This window comes from Seriola aureovittata, chromosome 17, assembly GCF_021018895.1.
Source record: "Seriola aureovittata isolate HTS-2021-v1 ecotype China chromosome 17, ASM2101889v1, whole genome shotgun sequence".
In the NCBI taxonomy this organism is placed as follows: domain Eukaryota; kingdom Metazoa; phylum Chordata; class Actinopteri; order Carangiformes; family Carangidae; genus Seriola; species Seriola aureovittata.
In genome coordinates this window covers 2,650,243-2,671,610 of record NC_079380.1, presented here as the reverse complement: position 1 = coordinate 2,671,610, position 21,368 = coordinate 2,650,243, and the positions used below count along the sequence as shown (strand labels likewise).

The 21,368-nt window shown below is 43.6% G+C and overlaps 2 protein-coding genes and 1 long non-coding RNA gene across 7 annotated transcripts in view; 1 reads left to right on the top strand and 2 right to left on the bottom strand.

Moving 5' to 3' along the window:
• The window catches only part of hoxb3a (homeobox B3a), an 89,929-nt gene that overhangs the window by 53,128 nt on the left and 15,433 nt on the right, over nt 1-21,368 (bottom strand). For 2 of the 5 annotated variants that reach the window (XM_056401205.1, XM_056401206.1), the window contains exon 1: nt 2,270-3,067. The exons of 1 other annotated variant lie outside the window; for it this stretch is intronic. The gene's annotated coding sequence lies outside the window, so the exon portion shown is untranslated. Of the gene's footprint in view, nt 1-2,269; nt 3,068-5,389; nt 5,422-12,523; nt 12,651-21,368 lie in introns of those variants that run through there. 2 more of the 5 variants (XM_056401208.1, XM_056401209.1) reach the window with 2 other exon arrangements.
• Nucleotides 13,392-17,454, bottom strand: hoxb5a (homeobox B5a). Its single transcript, XM_056401213.1, has 2 exons — nt 16,542-17,454; nt 13,392-15,272 (listed from the first exon to the last, which is right to left on the bottom strand). The coding sequence occupies exons 1-2, from the start codon at nt 17,284-17,286 to the stop codon at nt 15,025-15,027; spliced, it is 993 nt and encodes a 330-aa protein (XP_056257188.1). The 5' UTR covers nt 17,287-17,454; the 3' UTR covers nt 13,392-15,024.
• On the top strand, nt 16,979-20,368 carry LOC130185032 (uncharacterized). Its single transcript, XR_008830088.1, has 2 exons — nt 16,979-17,094; nt 18,568-20,368. It is a non-coding gene; the product is annotated as an uncharacterized LOC130185032 (long non-coding RNA).

Below are 21,368 nucleotides of genomic sequence, written 5' to 3'. Positions count from 1 at the left end.
CAGCGGATCTGGAATTAAACAAGTGACTTTTATTGCGGGTCAATTCCGTTTACAGCTCAAACACCAACAAGCTCAAACGGAGATGGAAGAGAGGGGGGTGTGGGGAGTGTTTAAATAAAAAGCAATAAAATGCGCAGGGAGCGGAAGAGAGCAGGGGTGAATAAATAACTTTAAGGTCTCCTTCACAATCTAAGAGCTTTTTAACACGTTGGTTCCATCAGCGACACAAACTCAGCCACACAAACTTGCTCTCTTCTTCTTCTTCCACTCAGAACTGGGATTACATTTTTTGTCAAAAGTGGATTAATTTTAAGGAGCATTGAGGTAAGATTTCTCTTTTGTAGCCCGGAGTGGTTTCATAATGAAGGAATAACGAGATTTAATAAAGAAGACTGAAAAGCTCTAATGCTAAAAAAATAAATATTTGTCAGCTCCGTATAAAGTCAAACCCTAACTATAGAGAGGCTACATGAAGTTAGATTTTTGTGTTCTTATACCATCTTTAAATTTAGCCCGAAATACGACATTAAAAGGCCACGGTTTTTTTGTTGTTTTTGACCAACAGCAGGCCTTAACTGGTGTAAAGGCACATTGAGAAAATCAAAATGAACATATTGAAGGGTTAAACGGCCTCTTTATCTGCAGCGCCCGGACTTGTCAATGTGCTGAAATATTGCCGAGGTGAAAAAGCTGCGGGGACAATAACGACGGAGAAGAGAAATGTGGTTTTGCTCCTTTGTGCAGTTTGAAAAATAAACCGAGGTTCATTCTCCTGGTTATTGTCATGCAAAGTTAACGGACAGAGATAAAAATGACGCAGAGGCCTGTCCCTCCGTGTGGCAACGATGGGAGAGCTATTGTGTGGTAGTGGGAGGCTCGGCTCTGAGTCTAACACTAGATTTATTTCACAATAAATAGCGAGGAGGAAATAAAGAGAAATCCAACAAATGGCCAGAAAAATACTGTTAAATTTAACTGCGTCCAATAATAAAACTTTGCTCCAAAGGGCCCTTCATTTTTAAGTAAATGTGCACAAAACAATTTTTAAATAAAATAACAAAGATGTATTTAACATGGAGAAAGACATGATGCAGCTGTAGTCAATGCTAAATAGACGCACATACATCCAGTCAGCCTGTGCAAACGAATCATAGTGGCGCATATAAAGTGGCTGGTGAACACAGGCTGGTTATGTGCAGCATTCATATTGACGGAGGAGCACTAATGCTGAAAAGACACAAAGGCTCCCAGTAGGATGGAAACATTTGATCAGAGAAACAGCACATTAGCAATCAGCAGAGGAAAATAAACAGCTGAAACCACTCTCTTTCATTCAGCTTGGTGTTGCCAACAGGCTCCATACGACATGTGCTTGTGGGTCAACAGCAGAAAACCACACATCTGGATACAAACTGGTAAAACAACAACACTGGTGCTGAGGCAAAACCTCTGTAAATGATTCATACTCGACTTTTCTTCACTTTATTCTGAGTACAATTTTATACCACGTGGGGCATCATTTAATTTTCTGTTTTTTTGTACATAAAATCAGCTGGTGCACTTACAGAAACAACAATCTTTAGCAACCGAACAATTTGTTATCCTGAATGAAATGAGATCAAGAATATTATAGAAATCTATTTTTAAATTCAATTTAAGACTGAAAGGAGAGAAAGTAGTTTTCCAGCGTGACCTTTAACCTTCACTGGCCACGACCTGGCCTTCAACGCCAGTAGCCTACAGTGGTGATAAATCTATCTATCTATCTATGAGAAAGAAAACAATAATCTAAACTATATCCAACACGTCTAAAAAAGATCAACCTGCAGCCTCACAGCCCAAGAGGTTTAATTAGCCTAACTAATTAACCAGCACACAGTGAAGGTACATTGAAGGACATGGGAGGAAACACAGCGTTCATATTTCCGCGGCGTGACGTGCACAGCCAATAATCGATTCAAAATATGAATTGATAAAGTCACTATGAGCTAAACTGTGCTGGAAGCAGGAGCGAAGAAGAGGAGGAGGGGAAGGTTGGGTTTCTGCGGTGGCTACGCCAACACGTGGTCTTCCTCCCTCCCTCCCACCGCGGGCAAAACACCTGCCACACACGGTAGCTACTAGCAAGAAACACGCGCGCGCGCGCGCGCACACACACACACACACACACACACACACACACACACACACACACACACACACACTGGCATGCAAATGAGGAAGCATCTTCTTTTACAAGACGATTTCTATTTTTGTGTAGCCTACTCACTTCTGTGTAGCGCGTGGACCCGCCTTTCCTAGTAACGTCGTCACATTGATCTCCACAGTTTTTCCTCTTGTTATCATCATCACATTTTCTTTTTCTTGCTCTTCTCCACGTCTCCAGACACCCGCAGCTGTTTTCATTTTCCCTCCATAATAAAAAGAAGCGCTCACACCTCAGTTCCTCCTCCTCCTCTCTCTCTCTGCTTCCAACGCCACAGGTTTTTTGACCTCTTCAGGATTCTTCATGGTATCTTAAAAAAAGGTCGTTGTCGTTTCCCTGGACACTCCCGCTCACGTGCACGCATGCACACGCGCAGACGCACAGCCGCGGGTCTCTCCGGCAAAGCGTAAACATGACTGTATATCCGTATTGCTCAGACTCCGCGGTAGAGGAACTGGGATAACACTGCGTAGGTAGAACCGATTTAATGGTGATAATCCATCGAAAACAAAGACAACACGTCACCGTAACGCCTTCAACAGCACCGGGCGCTCCCGCGCGTGAAAACCCGACCAAAGCGGCGATAAATGACAGAGGAAAGCCCCCTGACCGGTGGCCGTTCCCCGTGTTTCCCGGTGCTGGGCTACATGGAGCGGGTTGGGGCTGAGGAGGACCGAGCAGGGCTGCGGTGGAGACTGTGGCTCTTTAAGGCATTAAGTGTTGTGTGTGTGTGCATGGACTCAAGTTTTCAAATTAATCTGCCAGTTTGGCACACTCTTTGTTTAACGGGCGAGGCGTGTCACCCGGTACACATTTTAATATTGGTGAGACGCGCTGACCTCCCATTCACCCCGAGCACAGCCAAGCCCTTTCCCTCACCCCCTCCCCTTTCCACACCCTTTCTTTTTGCCATTTCCACCTCTCTCTCACTCCCTTCTCTCCCTCATCTGCTCTTTCTGTCATTTGGTTCTTTACCCTTCCCTCTCTCCCTCTCTCTCTCTCCGTCATACTAAATTGAGTTGGAGTCATTACTTTGAAGAAAAATGGTCAGCAGATATGGAGGAGGGAGGGAAGGAATGAGGGAAGGTGGTGGTTGTGGGGGGCTCTCTCTCTCTCACACAGATTTTTCTTTTCTTCCAGGATCATTTCTCCTTTTCCTTTTGTTGTAGCTATAAATATAAATGACACCACAATGCATGCTAATACTTGAGCACACAGCGTATACCCGCAACATCACTCCGGAGTCTTTTACGTGAATATTACGTAGAAACAAACGTGTTGTATTGAAGCTTATTTCTTGTTTAGTGTGGAGGTCAGACTCAGAGGTATCAGGGTATCAGGTGGATTTATATTGATGTTATTTGACTCTTTGCAAACCGAGTTAACTGCAGCCATATGTCCACACTTCTCCTCACTCATTACACTGCTATTATTTTACTTATGTTTCTACATTCTATCAATAACAAGCTGGTTACAGAAAACATAATTCCACACAACCACACACACACACACACACACATACATATATATATGTATGTATATATATGTATGTATATATGCACGCGCGTGCGTGCACACACACACACAAACGCTATAGGATTTCTCTATAGAGTCTTATGCAAACGGTAATGGTTATTTATACTCAGGGCCAATAGTGTGTCTTGACAGGCGGGAGTGGCCACAATCTAAATTGAATTAATTCGGTGAACTCGGGATGAACCCGGCAGAAAGACGGGATCATAACGTAGTTATTCACTCATTACCTTTTTAGGATATGGGGGGTGGGGGGGAGTCAGCATGTTTGCGATTATTTCAGTAAATGAAATAAAAGATGAAATAAAACTGTTTTGAGTTCAGATTGTTTAAGGTCAAACAGACTCAAAGATCCGAGAGGTTCGGTTTATTCAAATTCTTTCTTTCTTTTTTACTTTTATTAATAAAATATTTGTTAAATACACTAAACCTTATTTGCCTGAACCTGCACAGCTTCTCTTGTGTTACGTTAAAACAACTTGGCAACATTTTGAACGTTGTAGATCAGGGCATGTTCAGTCAAAGATAAAGATAAAGAAAGAAAGAAAGAAAGAAAGAAAGAAAGAAAGAAAGAAAAAGAAAAAGAAAGAAAGGAGATGAAGTAGGAAAAAGGTTGGAGGCTCATTCTTCGCAGCTCGATGAGTAAACAGTGGCTGACATTAATCTCGCGGTGGGACATCAGATAAGAAGAGTAATAATTTTTGGATGGTGAAAGAGATAAGAGTTTATTTTTGACAGGGTTTTGTTGATAAGGCTGAAGAGAGGAAGAGCTCTGCTTTGCTAAAACAGTTATATAAACAGCAGTGAGCTCCAAGCATAAAACCACCACTTCACAACCACTACTGCACGAACACACACAACGCTAACGTCATGTTATTGTTTCCTATTTTAAAAATGTATTGACAATAAATAATGGGATATTTTTAACATGGAAATTAAAACGGTGGATGTTTTTTTCTATTTACACCTGGTGATTATGATATTTATGTTTATGCTACAACAATTAAATTGGATTTAAGGAGTCCTTCTGTAAATTATGCTGAAGGGATGCGTTTATTTTATTTATTGGTCCATTTATTTATTTATTTTTTAATTTAAATTTATTTAGACCAAGCCAACAGTTTCACATAATTTTACTATTAATAATAAAGGTGATAATTCCTCCTTTTTATTATTTTTTATTATGGTCACTCCTTTCCTTCAGCCCAGTGAAGTCGTGTATCTTTGCTCATGGCTACACTATCATACCAGGATAATAATCCTAAATGTGTAGCCAAACACCTGCACCCCACACAGACATCCACCCAACTCGCCTCTCCATGTCGCCGAATACCTTCCCTCCCACCTCCACCACCTTCAACCTCTCCATTTTCCCTGCCTTTCTTTCTTCTCTCTCTCTCTCTCTCTCTCTCTCTCTCTCTCTCTCTCTCTGTAACCTACAGGAGGAGCTCTGCTTTTGTCACGCGAGACAGGAAGGGAAGGTCAGGCCTTCACCTCTCCTTTGCCTCCTACTATCATTTCTCTCATCTGTGCCCCCTCCGTATACCTCTACTCCTCTTGCTCCCTCCCTCCCTCCCACTCTTTTTGCCTTTGACATAGTGCAATTGGTCTGGAGTCGAGTGAGTGAGGAGAGGCGAGGGCGGAACTCACGCACGACGGTGAACTTCTGACCCTTCAACTCCATGAACTCCCTGCTTTAGGCCGGCTGGTAGCTGGGACATCCAGCCAGGCTGTTCTCCTGATAATAACCCTGGATTCGTCTTGGCTCCTCCGCTTCGCCTCGGGCAGGAAGACAGGGTGAAATAAGAAAGAGACAAACACTGACAGTAGGTCTCGGTTCACTTGCTGCCTGAAAGACTGTCCAGTGCTGCTGTGTTCGCTGTGTTAGCTGGAGTTGCCTCTCTTCTCCAAACAGAGAAGAGTAATAAGTGTGAGGCTACAGTAGGCTAATCAACGGCGCCTCATTAAAATGGCATTTTTTTATCTTCCTGTAGCTCACAGATACAGATACACACATATGTGTGTGTCCGTACACTCACCATCAATAAACAAACGGCGGAAGACGGCGACACTTCTGACAGTTGTGTATTTTAACAGCCAGGGAGAGACTGGAGGTTGTTACAGGTTTACGACGGTTAAGATTCAAAAATACGGTGGGCGCGTGCAGGGAGGGAGGGAGGCAGGACCACAGAGCGGGGCTCGTGAGGGATCTCCGGCTCAGTTCATGCTGTCCTCTTGGTCTGAAGCGGGCTCTGGTGGCGGCGCGTGAGAGCTGCATCCTCTGAATATAATCCTCTGCGGCTCAACACACTGAAGCCTTACAGTCAGACTTCACATAGATGTCAGAATTCATCCGCTGCACAAAGCAGTTAAGTTCTTAACCATCTTAAGTCGGACTGTGGTGCATAAATTTCGAGTAAATTAAGTAATTATTTTTCAAAATAAAAAAATGGCCGACCGAGGAACTGCATCCAACCGCTCAGCTCCATTTACCCCTGAAGAAAATATTTGTCTTCGGGAAGAATGGTAGTGTAAGTGAAACGATAAAAATAAAAATGTGATTTGGAAAGGAATGGCTGCTCTCTCCATTACAATGTTAGAAAACCACAAATTATGAGCAATGTTTTCCTTTTTTGTTGTTGGGTGCTACTGGTCAGTGCAGGTGTTATTGATTGTTACCATGGTAACATTTGTCTTAGGCCTGAGTTAGCCGGGGGGTAAGGTGTCTAATGTTTCAGGATTAAAATAAGTCATTCTTTTGTGGAACAGTCTGACTAACATTAGACTAAACTATGAGCTAAATGAAGACTGAACCAACACTACAGACCAGTCTGACATGTCTTTTTGAAACTGGCCGCTGGACTGGTGATTAAAATAAACTGAAACTCTCCTAAAGCTCTTCGTTCTTTTTTAAGGGGAGGAAAAGAGCTCACAAAGCATGAGTCGTGGCGCCTTTCAGGAGAGAACATTTGATATCAAAAAGCTTATAAATCTCCAGCTGCTAATAGCCTGGTAGTGGAAGAGTATCAGTATTTTTTCTTTTGATAGCCTAAGATCTGCAGTTGTAACTGTATAGTTATGTGTACCTCCGCTTCACCCAGGCGTATAGTCAACATGGCATAACCTGAAAAACAAACACAATAGGCTACCAACCCATACCCTCTGTAACTTTAAATATTTGCATGCTTGATGACTTGTCAAACCCATCAGCAAGACAAACAAAACCTATGCTGGGCTTTATTCCCAGTCTCACAAAGAGCCACTGATAAAAGCTTTTATCGACTGCAAACACTCCGTAAGAGACTATCTGTACTAAGAATCAAATCATGCTTGTTTCCCTTTGTTGAACGTTTAACATTTTTCATAAAAGAAAACAGTGGTAAATAAATGTAAAGGAAATATATATCTATTTGTAACCCTGATTTCTTTCTCGATATGGTTCTCAAGTCTCTGTAGGCTGTGGGCGACAAGCGGGCTACAAGTTTCTTTAACTTTCTTCTATAGTCAGTACACATATGCATCCAAATCTGGCACATTCACACATGTCCCATTGTAAACAATGGCAGGTGGAAACAAAAGGTGCTCCACACTAAAGGGGGTTGTAAATTACTAATTTAAATGTTACACCTACAAATTATATACATGAAATTATAAAGTATGGCAACTGACTTAGATTATATAATAAACTAAATAAAGTAATGTTAATTAATAATATAATAAGCTCAAATAATATTGCACTACTTAAAATAAAGCACAAATTAATATGGTAAACGTATAATTGAAATAATTGAAATGTACAATAATTTAGATTACACAACTATCTATCTAATAATCTATCTATCTATCTATCTATCTATCTATCTATCTATCTATCTATCTATCTATCTATCTATCTATCTATCTATCTATCTATCTATCTATCTATCTATCTATGTGTGGAAGTTTTCGTTAGTCTGAGGTAAACTTCCCTCCCATCTGAGCCGGAAATGGGAAACACTGACTGATAAATCAAACCAGGACAGCTGTTAATTCCTTTCCCCTGTGTTGGTGAAGTAAACACACGCGCGCTCTCTTCCCTCGATCTCCCTCGCGCCTGCGCCGCAGTCTCCTAGTGCAGTGCGCGGCTCGAGCCTGTCTGCTGACCTCGCGGTGACTCCTCCTCGTGCATTATTCATGAAGCATGGCCGCGCGGTTCACCCCTATCAGTATGCAGGAGACATTAACGCTCCACAAAATGCCGATTTAAAGGTAAAGCAATCACAAAAAGGGTGTGTGTGTGTGTGTGTGTGTGTGTGTGTGTGTGTGTGTGTGTGTGTGTGTCTGCGTGCGTATGTCTGTGTATGTGTGTGCGTTTGTAGCTCCAATCCACAGAATGGCTTTCTGTGTGAATATAAATGTGCAGTAAATAATCCAAATTTAAAGAAATATTAAATTGGGATAAAAAAAAGATATAGGCCTAACACACAGCCAGGATCTACCGCGCTCTCTCTCACTCTGTCTTTCTCTCTCTCTCTCTCTCTCTCTCTCAGCTACCTCGTGCCCTGCCAATAAACCCACCAAACACAACAAAAACACACCCCACTCACTCCCATCACACAAAAGCCAGTGAATCTCTCACACTCAGACAAACACACACCTTTGCAATGAAAAAAAAAAAGGGTGAGTCGCGTTATTTACTCACCCCACTCATCATCAGCAGCACAGAGACCGTAAAGCCGAACTCAGCGCCTCCTGACAGGTTCAAAGGAGCAGCGAGCCCGCACACATAATACACACTGTATACACATAATGGTGAGGAGAAGCGGCTCTGCAGGCTGGAGCTGCCCTGAGTACATAAACGGGAAACAGATGACAATGACACACACAGCAAAAAACAAAAGAGGCCATACAGAGACACCGCTGCTGCTGCTGCCCCTTCCCATGTCACAGCACTGCACAACACCACTTGTGTCACGCATGTAGCTTTATGTGTGTGTGTGTGTGTGTGTGCATGTGTGTGTTTATTCTTTTTCTTTCTTTCTTTTTTTTGGGGGGGGGTGGGGTGGGGGTGTCATCGTTAAAAGGAGGAAGTTGATGAAAAATGAAATGTGGAATTTTTTCGCCTTCCTGTTTACTGAACTGAAACTTCCTCAAAGGCCCCCCTCCTCACACACAAAGACACGATACACACGCCACATTCGTGTAGGCCTATATGGCGGGTTATATGAACCGTTATCTTACAGCGGAAATACACATTTGTCCCGCTGGAAAAATAACTAACAAGTAGCCTACAATTATTATTCATTTTTCTTAAACTTATTATTACTATTATTATTGGTTTAGTCTTGGTTTGTTCTAGAATGGAATTGGTAATAGATGCAGCGACTGTTTCAAAGGCAAAAAGTCGAAATGAAGAAACATAATTATTGAAAAACATAAAAACTGGCAAGCGACAGTTGAAAGCTCGGGAAAAATTTACCTTTATCTTATTATTTTTCTTTTTTCTATCAAAAACCTCTGACTGATATTATGGGGAGATAATATTACGCTTATATAATAATGTATGTCACTACCCATTATTATAGGCCTAATTTGTTTCTTCATAGCCATTTTCAGAATCACAAATTTACATTTTCTATTGAAAAAAATCAAAAGTGTGGCAGGATCTGTTGGAATGAAAAGAACCTGTTTTCCATTATTTAGCAGAGAGAACTTTAGAGAGAAGAAGAAGGTCTTCCCTCACGTCTCCCCCTCTGGTGTCTGAATAATTTATGGCATCCCGAACATGACTCTAAATAACATTCTTGTGAAGTTGGTGAAAAATCATTGTGATGGCGGAGGGCAGCGCCAGGAATCCCCAGACTGAAAATGCATTGGAAGCAGACCGGCCTCACATGTAAAGAGAACATAATGAATGAGAGTTTGAGAGCAGAGAGGGACTTCCGAAAGCAAAATCCTGCCTCATTAGCGGAGGGCAGGGGAGAGCGGATTAACTGTGCGGTCGTGACCAGGAGAAATACACCCACAAATGAGGTAACTAGAGGCCTGAATACAAACACTGTAAGGCCACGTTCCGTTAAAGTTTTCTTAGATTTTATCACAGAAAATAAGCTTAATAATGACAGAAACTGCATTTGGCGGAGTTAAATAGATAAAAATAAAAAATAGAACAAGGGCCTAATGTTGGGGACAACATGTTTGGGAAATCAAACGAATATCCATATAGTCATAGACTATACAGCAAAACCCTTAATAAACACAGCTATAGCATATTTACATATACCTATATTATATAGCCTACAGTATATAGGTTATATGTTGGCCTATAAAAAAAAAAAAAAGATCCACTGCTTTTTATATATTATAGCTACAGCCTACAGGCTATAAGTCACAGGCCTAAATAATATAATATAAAAGAAAAAGATCAAAAAAGATCCACTGCTCCTCCGGAGATTTCAGCCGTATGTTGTGACCTTTGTCTGCGGAGACTTAGCCGATAGTATATTTAGTAGGCTTATATTATTATGTATCTTATATATATTACTATGTATGCATTTATATTCTTTCTCATCGCTGCAGCCTTCTCTCAACACTGTGTGTTTGTCGACCTCTTCAGGGCGCCATGTTGCGGTCAGACTTCACACAAAACGACTTCTATTAATTTATTATGACGTAGTTGCTTTGATCGACAGTTGAACCGCCGGGGATTGGATGGGGGGGGGGGGGGGGGGGGCAACGCACTGATGTAACGTTTTTTTTTTTTGTTTTGTTTTTAAAGTTTTGAAACCCCGCCGCCGTGAGACGAGATCCTATTAAACTATTTACATGATGGATCCATTAAGCAATAAGGAGCGCGCGTGCACACAGAGCAAGGACGCGTGCACAAGTAGCCCGGCTGTTTGACAGCTCCAGACAGAGAGACTCAGAGATAGTGAGGAGAAGTAATAAAAGATTCAGTGGAAACAGTAAGACACTGTTTGTTGACACTTCTACCTACTTCTCTCGTTTTACCCAGAACACACCGCGAGTTATTTCATTACCGTTTCATAACATGAGATAAAGTTATTGATTTCCATGGCGGGTTTGGTGTTAATGACTAATAGTGTTTTCAACTGTGAATTTTTGTGTTTCGTGTCAATTGAATTACAGCTGATCTGGAGAATATGGATGTATTGATCTCAATATATAAAATAGTTGTCATGTTCTCTGTTGCTTCCAGTTTTCTTTAGTGTTATAGGTGTGAAATATTTTCTATCATTTAGTCCGTATGTTTCATAAGCATTAATAAAAGTCCAAGTGTTTTATTAGTCTTGTGTTTTTGAGTGAGGCCTACCTGATTTAAGAGTAGCCTCAGAGGTCCATTAGGTTGTTTGGGACATTTTCTGTGTCCCCAGCCTCATTAGTATTACTTTAGAAAATTCCATTAATATTTAATACTGCTCAGCCCGTGCGCTTTGTTGTGTCAACATGATTTGGTTCAGTGTTTCCTGCCTAAAAGTCAGAGACACTTGATATAATACTTTTAACAAAATAGCCTTGTATTTCTGTGTTAATTTACACCGGAAATGTGTGTTAATTTGTGTTTGTTTTTTTCTGCAAAACAAAAAACAACTTGAGTTGAGCACGTACACAATGTGTGTGTGTCTGTTTGTGTGTGTGTGTGTGTGCGGGTGTGTCTTTTGTATGAGTCAAACAGGTCAAAGCTCCGACATAAAATAACCAGCAAGGACTCTGATCGTGAGCCTTGGGAATGTTTGTATCCACGACGCTTTTTCACTCACACCCATCCTGCCTGGAAAATGCAAGGGCGAGGGACGCACAAAGATTTTCTTTACCCAAGGACGTATCACTACACCCCCCCCCCCATTCCCCGTGTGTGTGTGTGTGTGTGTGTGTGTGTGTGTGTGTGTGTGTGTGTGTGTGTGTGTGTTTGTGTGTCCTTGTCCATTTACCTCTTGGCTAAAAGCACATATGGGCATATCCACAAATCTTAGTCCTTCATTGAAAGCATTTTACGCCTCTGCGTAAAAAGAGAAACGATATGATATGAAAGCTGAAATCAGGGAGAAAATATATATTCACTTCACAACTTCTGCTGCGTGGGTCGATTCATCAGCCTTTCATTGGATGTTTTATTCAAACACTCCAACAAACCTATATTAAAGATTCAGGAAGAACCTGGTGAAACCTGAGAATATTCTTCACACAGTCACAGACTTTTTCCTGTTCATTTTTCTTTCGCTAAAGTTAATTCTCTCTCTCTCTCTCTCTCTCTCTCTCACACACACACACACACACACACAGACAGCGGGGTCCAGCAGCCTGAGACCACACGCACACACACACAGATACAACCACTTTATGAATGTAAACCCTTCTGTGTTTACTGCGAACCACCTCTCCTCACTGAGAGCCACATACAGCCACATACAGCCAGCCTGCTGCATGTGCGCCTGTGCGCCATCACCATGACCCACACAGTAAAACACACACACACACACACACACACACACACACACACACAACCGGGGGGGGGGGGGGGGGGGGGGGGTCACACAAACTCCATCTGTGACGCCACCACCGTCGCGCGGCCCGGACCAGTCACAACAACGACTCTCAAATATCTCAAATACACCGGAGCTCGGTGCGTTAATACAGCAGCACTGCGGAGTGAGTGAGTGACATGGCAGGCTAAATAACCAGCTCTCTCTCTCTCTCTCTCTCTCCACACCACCTCCTCCCCCACCTCCTTCCCTCTCTGCTAAGCCTCCGCTTACAGGCAGACAGCCTTCAAACACTACTTACTGTGTCGCGGCTCCTTCTCGCTCTACCGGGTTTTTCCAGCGTCCTGATCGCCGGGCTCCACGTATGAACCGGAGCAGGACCAGCGGCCGGTCGTATAGTGGCCTGCTCTCTCACACACTCACATACTCCTTCCACTCCCTCCCTCTCCCGCTTTGTCTCTACTTTACTGACCCCTTTAGGATCCCTGCGAAGCCGTTAAACCGTCACTTGCTTTCTAGAATGTGAAATATATAGTACATTGTCAACTCCCCCAAACCATAAAACTAACTTTATGGACTCCACGTGACCAGGGGAGAGCCAGTGAGAGGTATCAGTCTGAGGCCAGGCACGATCTTTACGATCCAACTTGGAGATAAAAACCCTCATCCGTTTGACATGTAAATGTCAAAGCTGCCTTCTTTTTTATAGTTTGGCCCAAAGCAGAAGGGGATAGCTTTAAAAATATATCTCAGCGCACAAACACACAGAGGCGGCAGCAGATAGAGGTTGTGTCCAGATGAGGCTCGGAGCAGGACCTCCGAGCCCCCCCTTCCCCTCCAACCCCCCTACCATCAGCTCAGAAACAGGGAAGCTGCAGCAGCATCAGTCGGTGAGTTTAAAAGTTCAGTTGGCTGTTTACAGTTGGAAACCGGGAGACGGTAACCTGATTTGGCCGCGTGTCGTCGCCGCTAGGGCGGAAAGGAAAGGCCGTTTAGAGGAAAGTGACCAATTTGTCCAGCGCGTGTAGTTTGTTGTGTTGTCAGGCTTGGTCAGCAGTGTGTGTGTGTGTGTGTGTGTGTGTGTGTGTGTGTGTGTGTGTGTGTGTGCGCGTGCGCGCACGCTTGAGTGTGTTTAACCAGCTAATTCAGTGATTAGTGAGCTGAAGGTTGTCATCATGGAAATGTGGCGTTCAGGGCTCAAGTGAGGCCTGGAAAATAGAGGACAGGCCTGCGGACGGGTGTTTGGTGTGACGCCTCTTTACCCTTTCTCAAGCTTGAATAATTTTGTAGAACTGGAAAATGGCAGTTCGTTTGAGGTCCATTTACATCAGATTTAGCTCAAATTGCGCAAAAAATGTGCAGGAGGCGCACAGAGGTGTAGGCCTGTGGACTCGGAATGGTCAGTTACGGCTTTACGCACTAACTTGCACCTTTTCTCAGGCTTTACTCAGACACTGAGATCAGAATGTGGCAGATCACAACTATAATGCTATAAGCTGATTCCATCAGACACAGATTTGCATATGAGATATGGTTGGCAATAAATTGATAACGGCACCTGGCACAAACAGCTCTCATTTATGTGTCTAAAGCAGTTTTCTGTGGAGGGTTTCTAAAGCTTTTGGTCCGTATGACTGTCATGGTTTCCAGACCCTGCTCAGCCATTTCTGCGGCAGGTTGGTAGCTACAACATGTGCAGCTGCTTAAGTCCAGTATAAGGAACTTGATTTTTATTTTTATTTTTATTTATTTAGTTATTGTCTGTTTTACTCCAAGTTACAAACAAATACAAAAAGCTAATTGGCAGAAAGCTCACAGGACGGTAGCCATTCCCCTTACATGCGCGCACACACGCTCACACTCACATTCACACACACACACACACATTCACACTGCAACTACACACAGTGAACTGGGTACATTTAGAAATGCCAATATCTATATACATCCCTTCTGGAACATGAATCCAATAATTAGCCTACAATAATAATAATAACAATAATATGCAGTTACATTTTTTGAATAATAGAGTTATACACAACATTATGGATGGATACGGAGATGTAGGAAGGCCTGATTTGTTTTTACACACACACACTCGCACCTTCCCCTGCTTCCTCATTTAAAATTGTAGCAGTATTTGAATGAAAGGTAACTGACAGAGAGGGAGGAAGGGGGAGGTAGGGGAGGCAGCGGGGGACTCATGGACTATACACGTGTAATTTGCAGTAAATAACTTAGAATAAGAGCTCACATGCTAACTTTTCTCGAAAGCACTTTGTCAATTACAAAACATCGCACTTTGACACACAAACAATATTCAGACCTTGAACAACAGGTAGCCATAAGGTTGTAAGGTAGGACGTATAGGTAGAAATGTTAGGTAGCATATTCATCCTCGACTCCTTTCCTCCACACAGCTATTTAAAAACGACGAGAACATACAGGAACACTAAGTTTCTTTTTTTTAGAAGAGCAAAGTACCACAGTCATTTTTTTTTTTTACATTGCCCTTAAACACCAAAGACCAACAAATAAAAAGTGCTGCGCTGTTGAACAGTACTCGGTAGATGAAAGGAAGTGTTTTTGAAATCTAGATCTGGAATCTGTGTGATAGACATATTCATCACGTCTTCTTCTTTTATTCCACTCTCTTCTTCACTGGCTTCTGTTGTTTTCTGTGTTTTTCTTCATTTTTTTGTCTCTTATTTCCCTCCCGGGAAGTCTGTGCACGGTAGTAACCTTTTCAAAGAGATGGATCTTTCTTTTTTTTTTCTTTTTATTTTGAAGGGTTAATTTTCTTCAGGGTTGGAAGGCGCTGCCGGCGGCGGTGAGGCTCATGTTTTTCAGTTTGTTGTCCTTCTTCCACTTCATCCTCCGGTTCTGGAACCAGATCTTGATCTGCCGCTCTGTCAGGCAGAGCGCGTGCGCGATCTCGATCCGCCGCCGCCGCGTGAGGTACCGGTTGAAGTGGAACTCCTTCTCCAGCTCGAGCGTCTGGTAGCGGGTGTACGCCGTCCGTGCCCGTTTCCCGTCGGGGCCCGTCATATCTGAAGGGTGTGGAGCGGGACATGAACGGGTGAATAGGTAGAAATGAACACAGACACTATAACGCACCTCAAGCTGTGCTCTAAAATACAACCGGATCAATTCTTTTTTAGCCTAGTCTCCTCTATATGCTTCTCACACACACACACACACACACACACACACACACACACACACACACACACACACACACACACACACACACACACACACACACACACAATACAGGACAGATTTCACCCATAGTTTAATGTGAATCAACAGAAGTCTTTCTTCTTCCCACATTTTATTCCTTTCATTTCATTGTCATACCACTGTTTTCTTTTTAAGTTACCCTCCACATTCCCACTTGCCCCCTCTGTCTAGCTCCCTTCAGGATTTTATTGCCCCGTCCTCTGCCTCACCTCCCTAATAAAGTTCCCACACGTAAAAACGCTTCACTTGTCAAAGGAGCAACAGCTACCAAAGCCTTCCTGGCCTCTCTTTCTTTTTTCTCTCCCCCCTCCACCCTCCACCACCACCCGGCTCTGTCTGTGCTCCTCAGCCATGTTGGGCTTTTGCTGCCCGGCTCGCTTCTCCCCTGACAGATTTATGACGCTTTTGTGGAATTTTCTTAAAATAAAAAAAGAGGGAGAAAAGGCAGAGGAGGCAACCATGGCGTCACAGGCTGCTACAGGGGGGGAATGTAGAGCGAAATGCCCCCTGATGCCCTGAGAAAACACGCTGATAGCAAACTTCAGATGGTTAATCAGAGGGTGGCCAGCTGTCCTGTTTACTCACTCTCATTTTCCAAATCAATAAAAAATAAATTGATATATTCGCATAACTTTTTATCTGCAGAAAAACACAGACGCAAAATAAAACAGGCTACATTTAGAGATTTTCTGGGAGACTTAAACGCCTCACTGCCTTGACTTTTAACAGTCGTGAAAATATGAAATTGACGCAGAGGAAAAAGGCTTGGTGGGGTGTAGACAAAACGAGGAACCGTGACTAATAGTGTGTCTTTCAGCTATTCTCAAGCAGACACTTTACTCAAATCATATCAAAGCAGTAACAGCCGAAGTCTGCTGAGTCTGTAGAGGGTGTACAAAGAGGCTCAGAGCACCGTGGCTCCCCGTGTAGCTTCCTCCACAACTAAACTGTCACCAGCCCCATGTGTCCAAACATTTAGGCTACACTACAATCTCTCTATCCAGCATTGTGGATATCATCGCCCTGGAACCTCTGATAGGGAGCTGACATGTTGTGAACAGGAGAGCAGCGTGTACCATGGCTAATGTGCAGCTTTCTCATCCAGGGGAATATCTGTGGTGTCTGAGCCTCGCTGCCCGCCGTGCTGCAGGCGGCTGATCCCGCCGCGCCGCCCTCCTGCTTCTGCTCTGCAGGCTGCGGGTGTCCGGTCCTGGAGGGCGGGTTGCCGCCGCGGCCAGCGTCCTGTTTGTGGTGCAACAACTCATCGGTCTCTGGCGACGCGTCGTCCAGCTCCGTGAAGCGCTGCACTGTGCCGCCGCCGCCGCCGCCGCCGCCGCCGCCGCCGCCTCCGCCGCCGCCGCCACCGGAGGAGTTGGAGGACAGGTTTGGAGAGCTGAGATTACCGCTTCCTGGTTGCTCCGAGCGGGGAGACGAGCTCTGGGCGCCAAGTTTGTTGTCTCCACCACCGGGTGACAGGAGGGAGTCTGCCGCGGAGGCAAGGGAGCAGCTGGACGGCTGTCTGAAGCTCCTCTCCGGGGCCGGGGAGCCGAAGCCCCGGGAGTCCCCGACGACTGAGCCGCCCCCGAAGTGTCCTCCAGTGTTGGCGGCGCCGCCGCTCCCCCCTCCCCGGTTGGTGACGGTCAGGTCCATGCCATTGTAGCTGTAGCCATAAGAGCCCGTAGCATGGTGCATTGTGGCGGAGGACGAGTCCCTGTACGTCCCGCCGTTCATTGCGCCGCTGCTGGCTCCATAATTTAGCAGCTGATAGTCGGGGCCATTTGGATAGCGCCCCGAGAACGAGTTTACAAAGTAAGAGCTCATTTAGGTTGTTTTAGAGAGTTGCAGTCTTACAGTTAAGTGCTAAGGGGCGCTTGATTTGTTAGATTTCTCTTGGTCGTTATAACGCGGGTACTTTCAACGATTTATGATGTATTAGTGAATTATGGCGTTGCACTGTACTTCGTTTTTAGCTATGTATGCGCCGTCCAAATATGGGGGTGGGGTGGTGTGTGTGTGTGTGTGTGTGTGTGTGTGTGTGTGTGTGTGTGTGTGTGTATGTGTGTGAGGGGGGAGGTGAGGGGTGAGGTGAGGGAGGAGAGAGAAACAGAGAGAAAGAGGAGGTGCGGTCACGTGCTTTTGTTGACCAGTCGTAAATTCTCGCCGATGACTTTGGAGAGGTAATTCATGCTCTGAGGTTTCTAATGATGAAGGGATGGGCGGGGGAAACTCTCTCTCTCTCTCTCTCTCTCTCTCTCTCTCTCTCTCTCTCTCTCTCTCTGTCGCTCTCTCTCTCAACCTTTTATTCTGCTGCCGGAGGTGCCGGGGTTAGCTCAGAGCGCCACCTACTGCAAACATTATTTATTGCACCGATCAAAAAGACTGAAAGAGAAGAGAAAGTACAGTCCACAAAGAGTGAGAGAGCTGTTGTAAATATTTTCTATCTCTCTCTCTCTCTCTCTCTCTCTCTCTCTCTCTCTCTCCCACTGCGTGTGTCTCATCACTGTTCACTGACCTTCGTTTAGGCCAGAAGTTAGGAAACATAAACAATCAATTATCTGTTAATAATGACACAGCTATTGATGCTGTATTCCACAATAATAACAATAATAATAATAATAACAATAATAATAATAATAATAATAATAAATAACAATATAATAATATCAGTGAAGTAACACACGTCACAAATATGAGCAAACCCTTTACTGCGCCATAAAGTGCCGCGCGTTCCTGCGTCATTCTGCGGCGCCATAACAGCTATAACAAGATGCGGTGATGCGTTCACGGCCGCGAGAATCCTCCCTAAAGCATTTACACACCAAATTCAACCAAAGAAGCTCACCCTTCTGATGATCTATATCTACCTAGTTTATCCATTTCACACTCATCATCCAAAATCAACGCAGTGAAGTCAGTTTTTATTTATTCATTTTCAGTGTTTTGGTGTTAACCAGGCAGGAGCTCTGTTCACCAGAAACTGTTACAGTGACCAAAACTTAACCAATAACTTAGGCTATTTGTCCATTCTTTCTTTCTTTTTTTCTTTCTTTCTTTCTTCTGTTTGCCTGTCTCTCTCACCTCCCCTCCCTCCCTCCCCTCCAGCTGCAGAGGAATGGTAAACCTGATCTGTGACGTCCAAACTGGATGGAAATCTCCTGATTTATGATTTGTTGATTCTCGGGTTGGGATGCATTTCAGCCAGGGTGCCTCTGTGTGTCTGAGTGTGCGTGTGTTATTGTAGTAGGCCCTCAATGTGCACTCTGGTGTGCATATTTCATTGTGACTCTGACACACAAACACACACACACACACACACACACACACACACACACTACACACTACACGCTACATGCACAAGGGCCAGAACATGGGACAGATGAAGAATTCCAGATTTCTGTGTGTGAAATGATACAAATGAATGCGCTCTGTGGGGAGTGTGTGTGTGTCTGTGTGTGTGTGTGTGTGTGTGTGTGTGCAGTTGCAGGCCAGATTTCAGACACTCAGCTGCTCGCACACGGAGCATCAGCGAGAGAAACCAGCAGCTGGAATGGAAATCATCTTGAATATTCCAAAATACCCGGGCAGATAAAAAACTGCTGCAAGAGGCTGCACCAGAGGAGGAAAAATCCACCAAACAGAATCCAGATTTATTATTTTACCCACAAGAGTTTTGATATCAACACTAAATCAGCTAAACTGCTGTTTCTGAAAGCGGACTGAGAGGGGCTTTAAAACACAGGAGCCAAAGTGTGCCAGGAATGCAGGGACAGGCAGGAGGAGGCTCTGACCCAGTTGGCACACACTTCTCAACACACTCCCCTCATTATATATAGATTTCCAGAGTCCCACTGAATATTTGTGCCATGAAACAACTCGCTCACCATTTTGATCCAAACAAATTCCACAGTTTCAGATAAGAGAGGTCAGTGGCTCTGATTTATCAGATGGAAAAACTACCGTCGTGAGCTGGAGATCATTTATGTATTACATCCTATTTCTGTATCTGTCATTATAATATTTTGTTCTGAGGATGGTCAGGATTCAGGGTTTGAATCCCTGTTAGAACAAGATGCTTGAGCCAGAGTCACACAAGATTTTTTTACCTGCACAAATGTGAAAGTAATTTACTGTAATTTCTAGAGTGCTTAAATCTGAAATTCAAGATATTAAATGCTGTTAAGATGCTTTAGTTTTGCAGTTAAAATCTTACAGATTTGATGGTTTAACAAAATGGTTTTAAACAATGCGGCTTGAAAAGTTTGAAACCATTTAAAATGTAATTTCTAGGAGACGGGGTGTTGAAGTGGACAATATAAATATAAATCATAGACAAAATAAACAACCAACCAACATTCTTTGCCCCAAAATATGAAAAGCACTCTCCCAGACAGAGAGTGCAGTTGGTGTGTGTTGGTCGGTAAAATGAGCCCTCTCAGTCTCAGTGAAATCATTTCCATTGTGTTTAACATAGAACATCTGCCAGCATACAGTTCACCTTACAGCAGAGGTTGTGGCAGTGGGAAAGGAGCCGGTGACCCTGGCATGGCCAGATCAAACCCTCTGCTCTAAAACTATGTTCCAATTAGCTCGTTTGTTCCTCAGCATAAGTATGACTGATCGCAGCATTTTGCACTGAAATAAAATGTACTTCCTCTCTCACAAAATGTTTTATTTTCTCACTGTGGTTTTACTTATTTACTGACAACCCCATGTCATATATTGCATTGGCACCACTCCCTACATCTGAATCTGAACAGGCTTTTATTGGCAATCTTAATGTGTCTACTCCAGCTCAATATAGTCAGTGCCACCAGTGGAATAGCGTTGGATGAGCTGCGACTTTACAGCAGATGTGGGTTCCTCCACATGCTATTATGAAAAAGCTAATAAAACATGTATGGTACTGGGAGTCTTGTTTTGTTAGTGTGCTGTTAATAAACTCATACAAACTCAATAACATTATACTAACGCGTTTTATATAAATGTGCCTTTTGTCTGCTGCACGGAATGAGCTACATTGAAAACACATACGGGCTGTGAATATTCTCACTGAATAATTTCACATTAGAGTGACATTTAGTTTGTTATGACTTTATTCATATAAAGTTTCTATGTGAGCTAACTATGATAATTGAAACTACAGCGTAGTTGTCATAGCTACCAGGTAAAGGCGGGTTCCCTGTTTATTTATGTGTTGGAGCTGATGCTGTCATCATGCGCGTGCATGTTTGTATGTGTCATCACTGCTGATGATTTGCAAAAAAAAAAAGGGGGTTTATGTTCCCGCCGTTCACACAGAGAAACCTCAGCCCCTCTGGACCTCGTGCAGCCGGTCACTCAGGGGACAAGCAGGAGTTCAAAGGGTCACGAGGACATTGTCCACTTTGTCTGGGCGAAGTGTGTGTGTATGCGTGTGACGTGTCTGGTCGGCCGGCTCGAGGACAGGATCAACTTTCTCTCCCTCTAGTCTAGTCATCAATTAGTTTCAGCAGCACCTCGCGCGCCCCTTGTCACGGACCCGCCGCTCGCGAGCTCACGTGGCCCCCGTGCGGCCTCGGTCTCGCCTCGCCCGCCATAAATATGTGCATGCCTGTTTCACACTTTACAACTAAGAGGCTAAAAGGTTTACGAGTCCTGCGCGCGGATGTAGCTACGTCACTAAATCATAAAATACGAGCGTTTTTACTTTTGAACTAAAATGTCACTGTCAGAAAAAATTAATAAAAAGAAGCTCTCTCCATCATTTCTTTACATTTTATTGAACATGTCTCATAGGTAGTTTACATCATGACTTGACAAAAACACTAACATAAAGAAACAATGTAAAAATCCATAAAATATACACTTTCCTGAACGTTTTAGGTAGTTTGGCGAATAACATCAGTAGGTTAACCCCCCATCCC

Bases quoted from the DNA above. Each gene is read 5' to 3' on its own strand.
- hoxb5a (XM_056401213.1), bottom strand. From the start codon at position 17,286: ATGAGCTCTTACTTTGTAAACTCGTTCTCGGGGCGCTATCCAAATGGC. The intron at 15,273-16,541 runs GTACACGCTGCT...CACACCCTTCAG, and splicing joins AAAGCTGCACATTAGCCATG to ATATGACGGGCCCCGACGGG.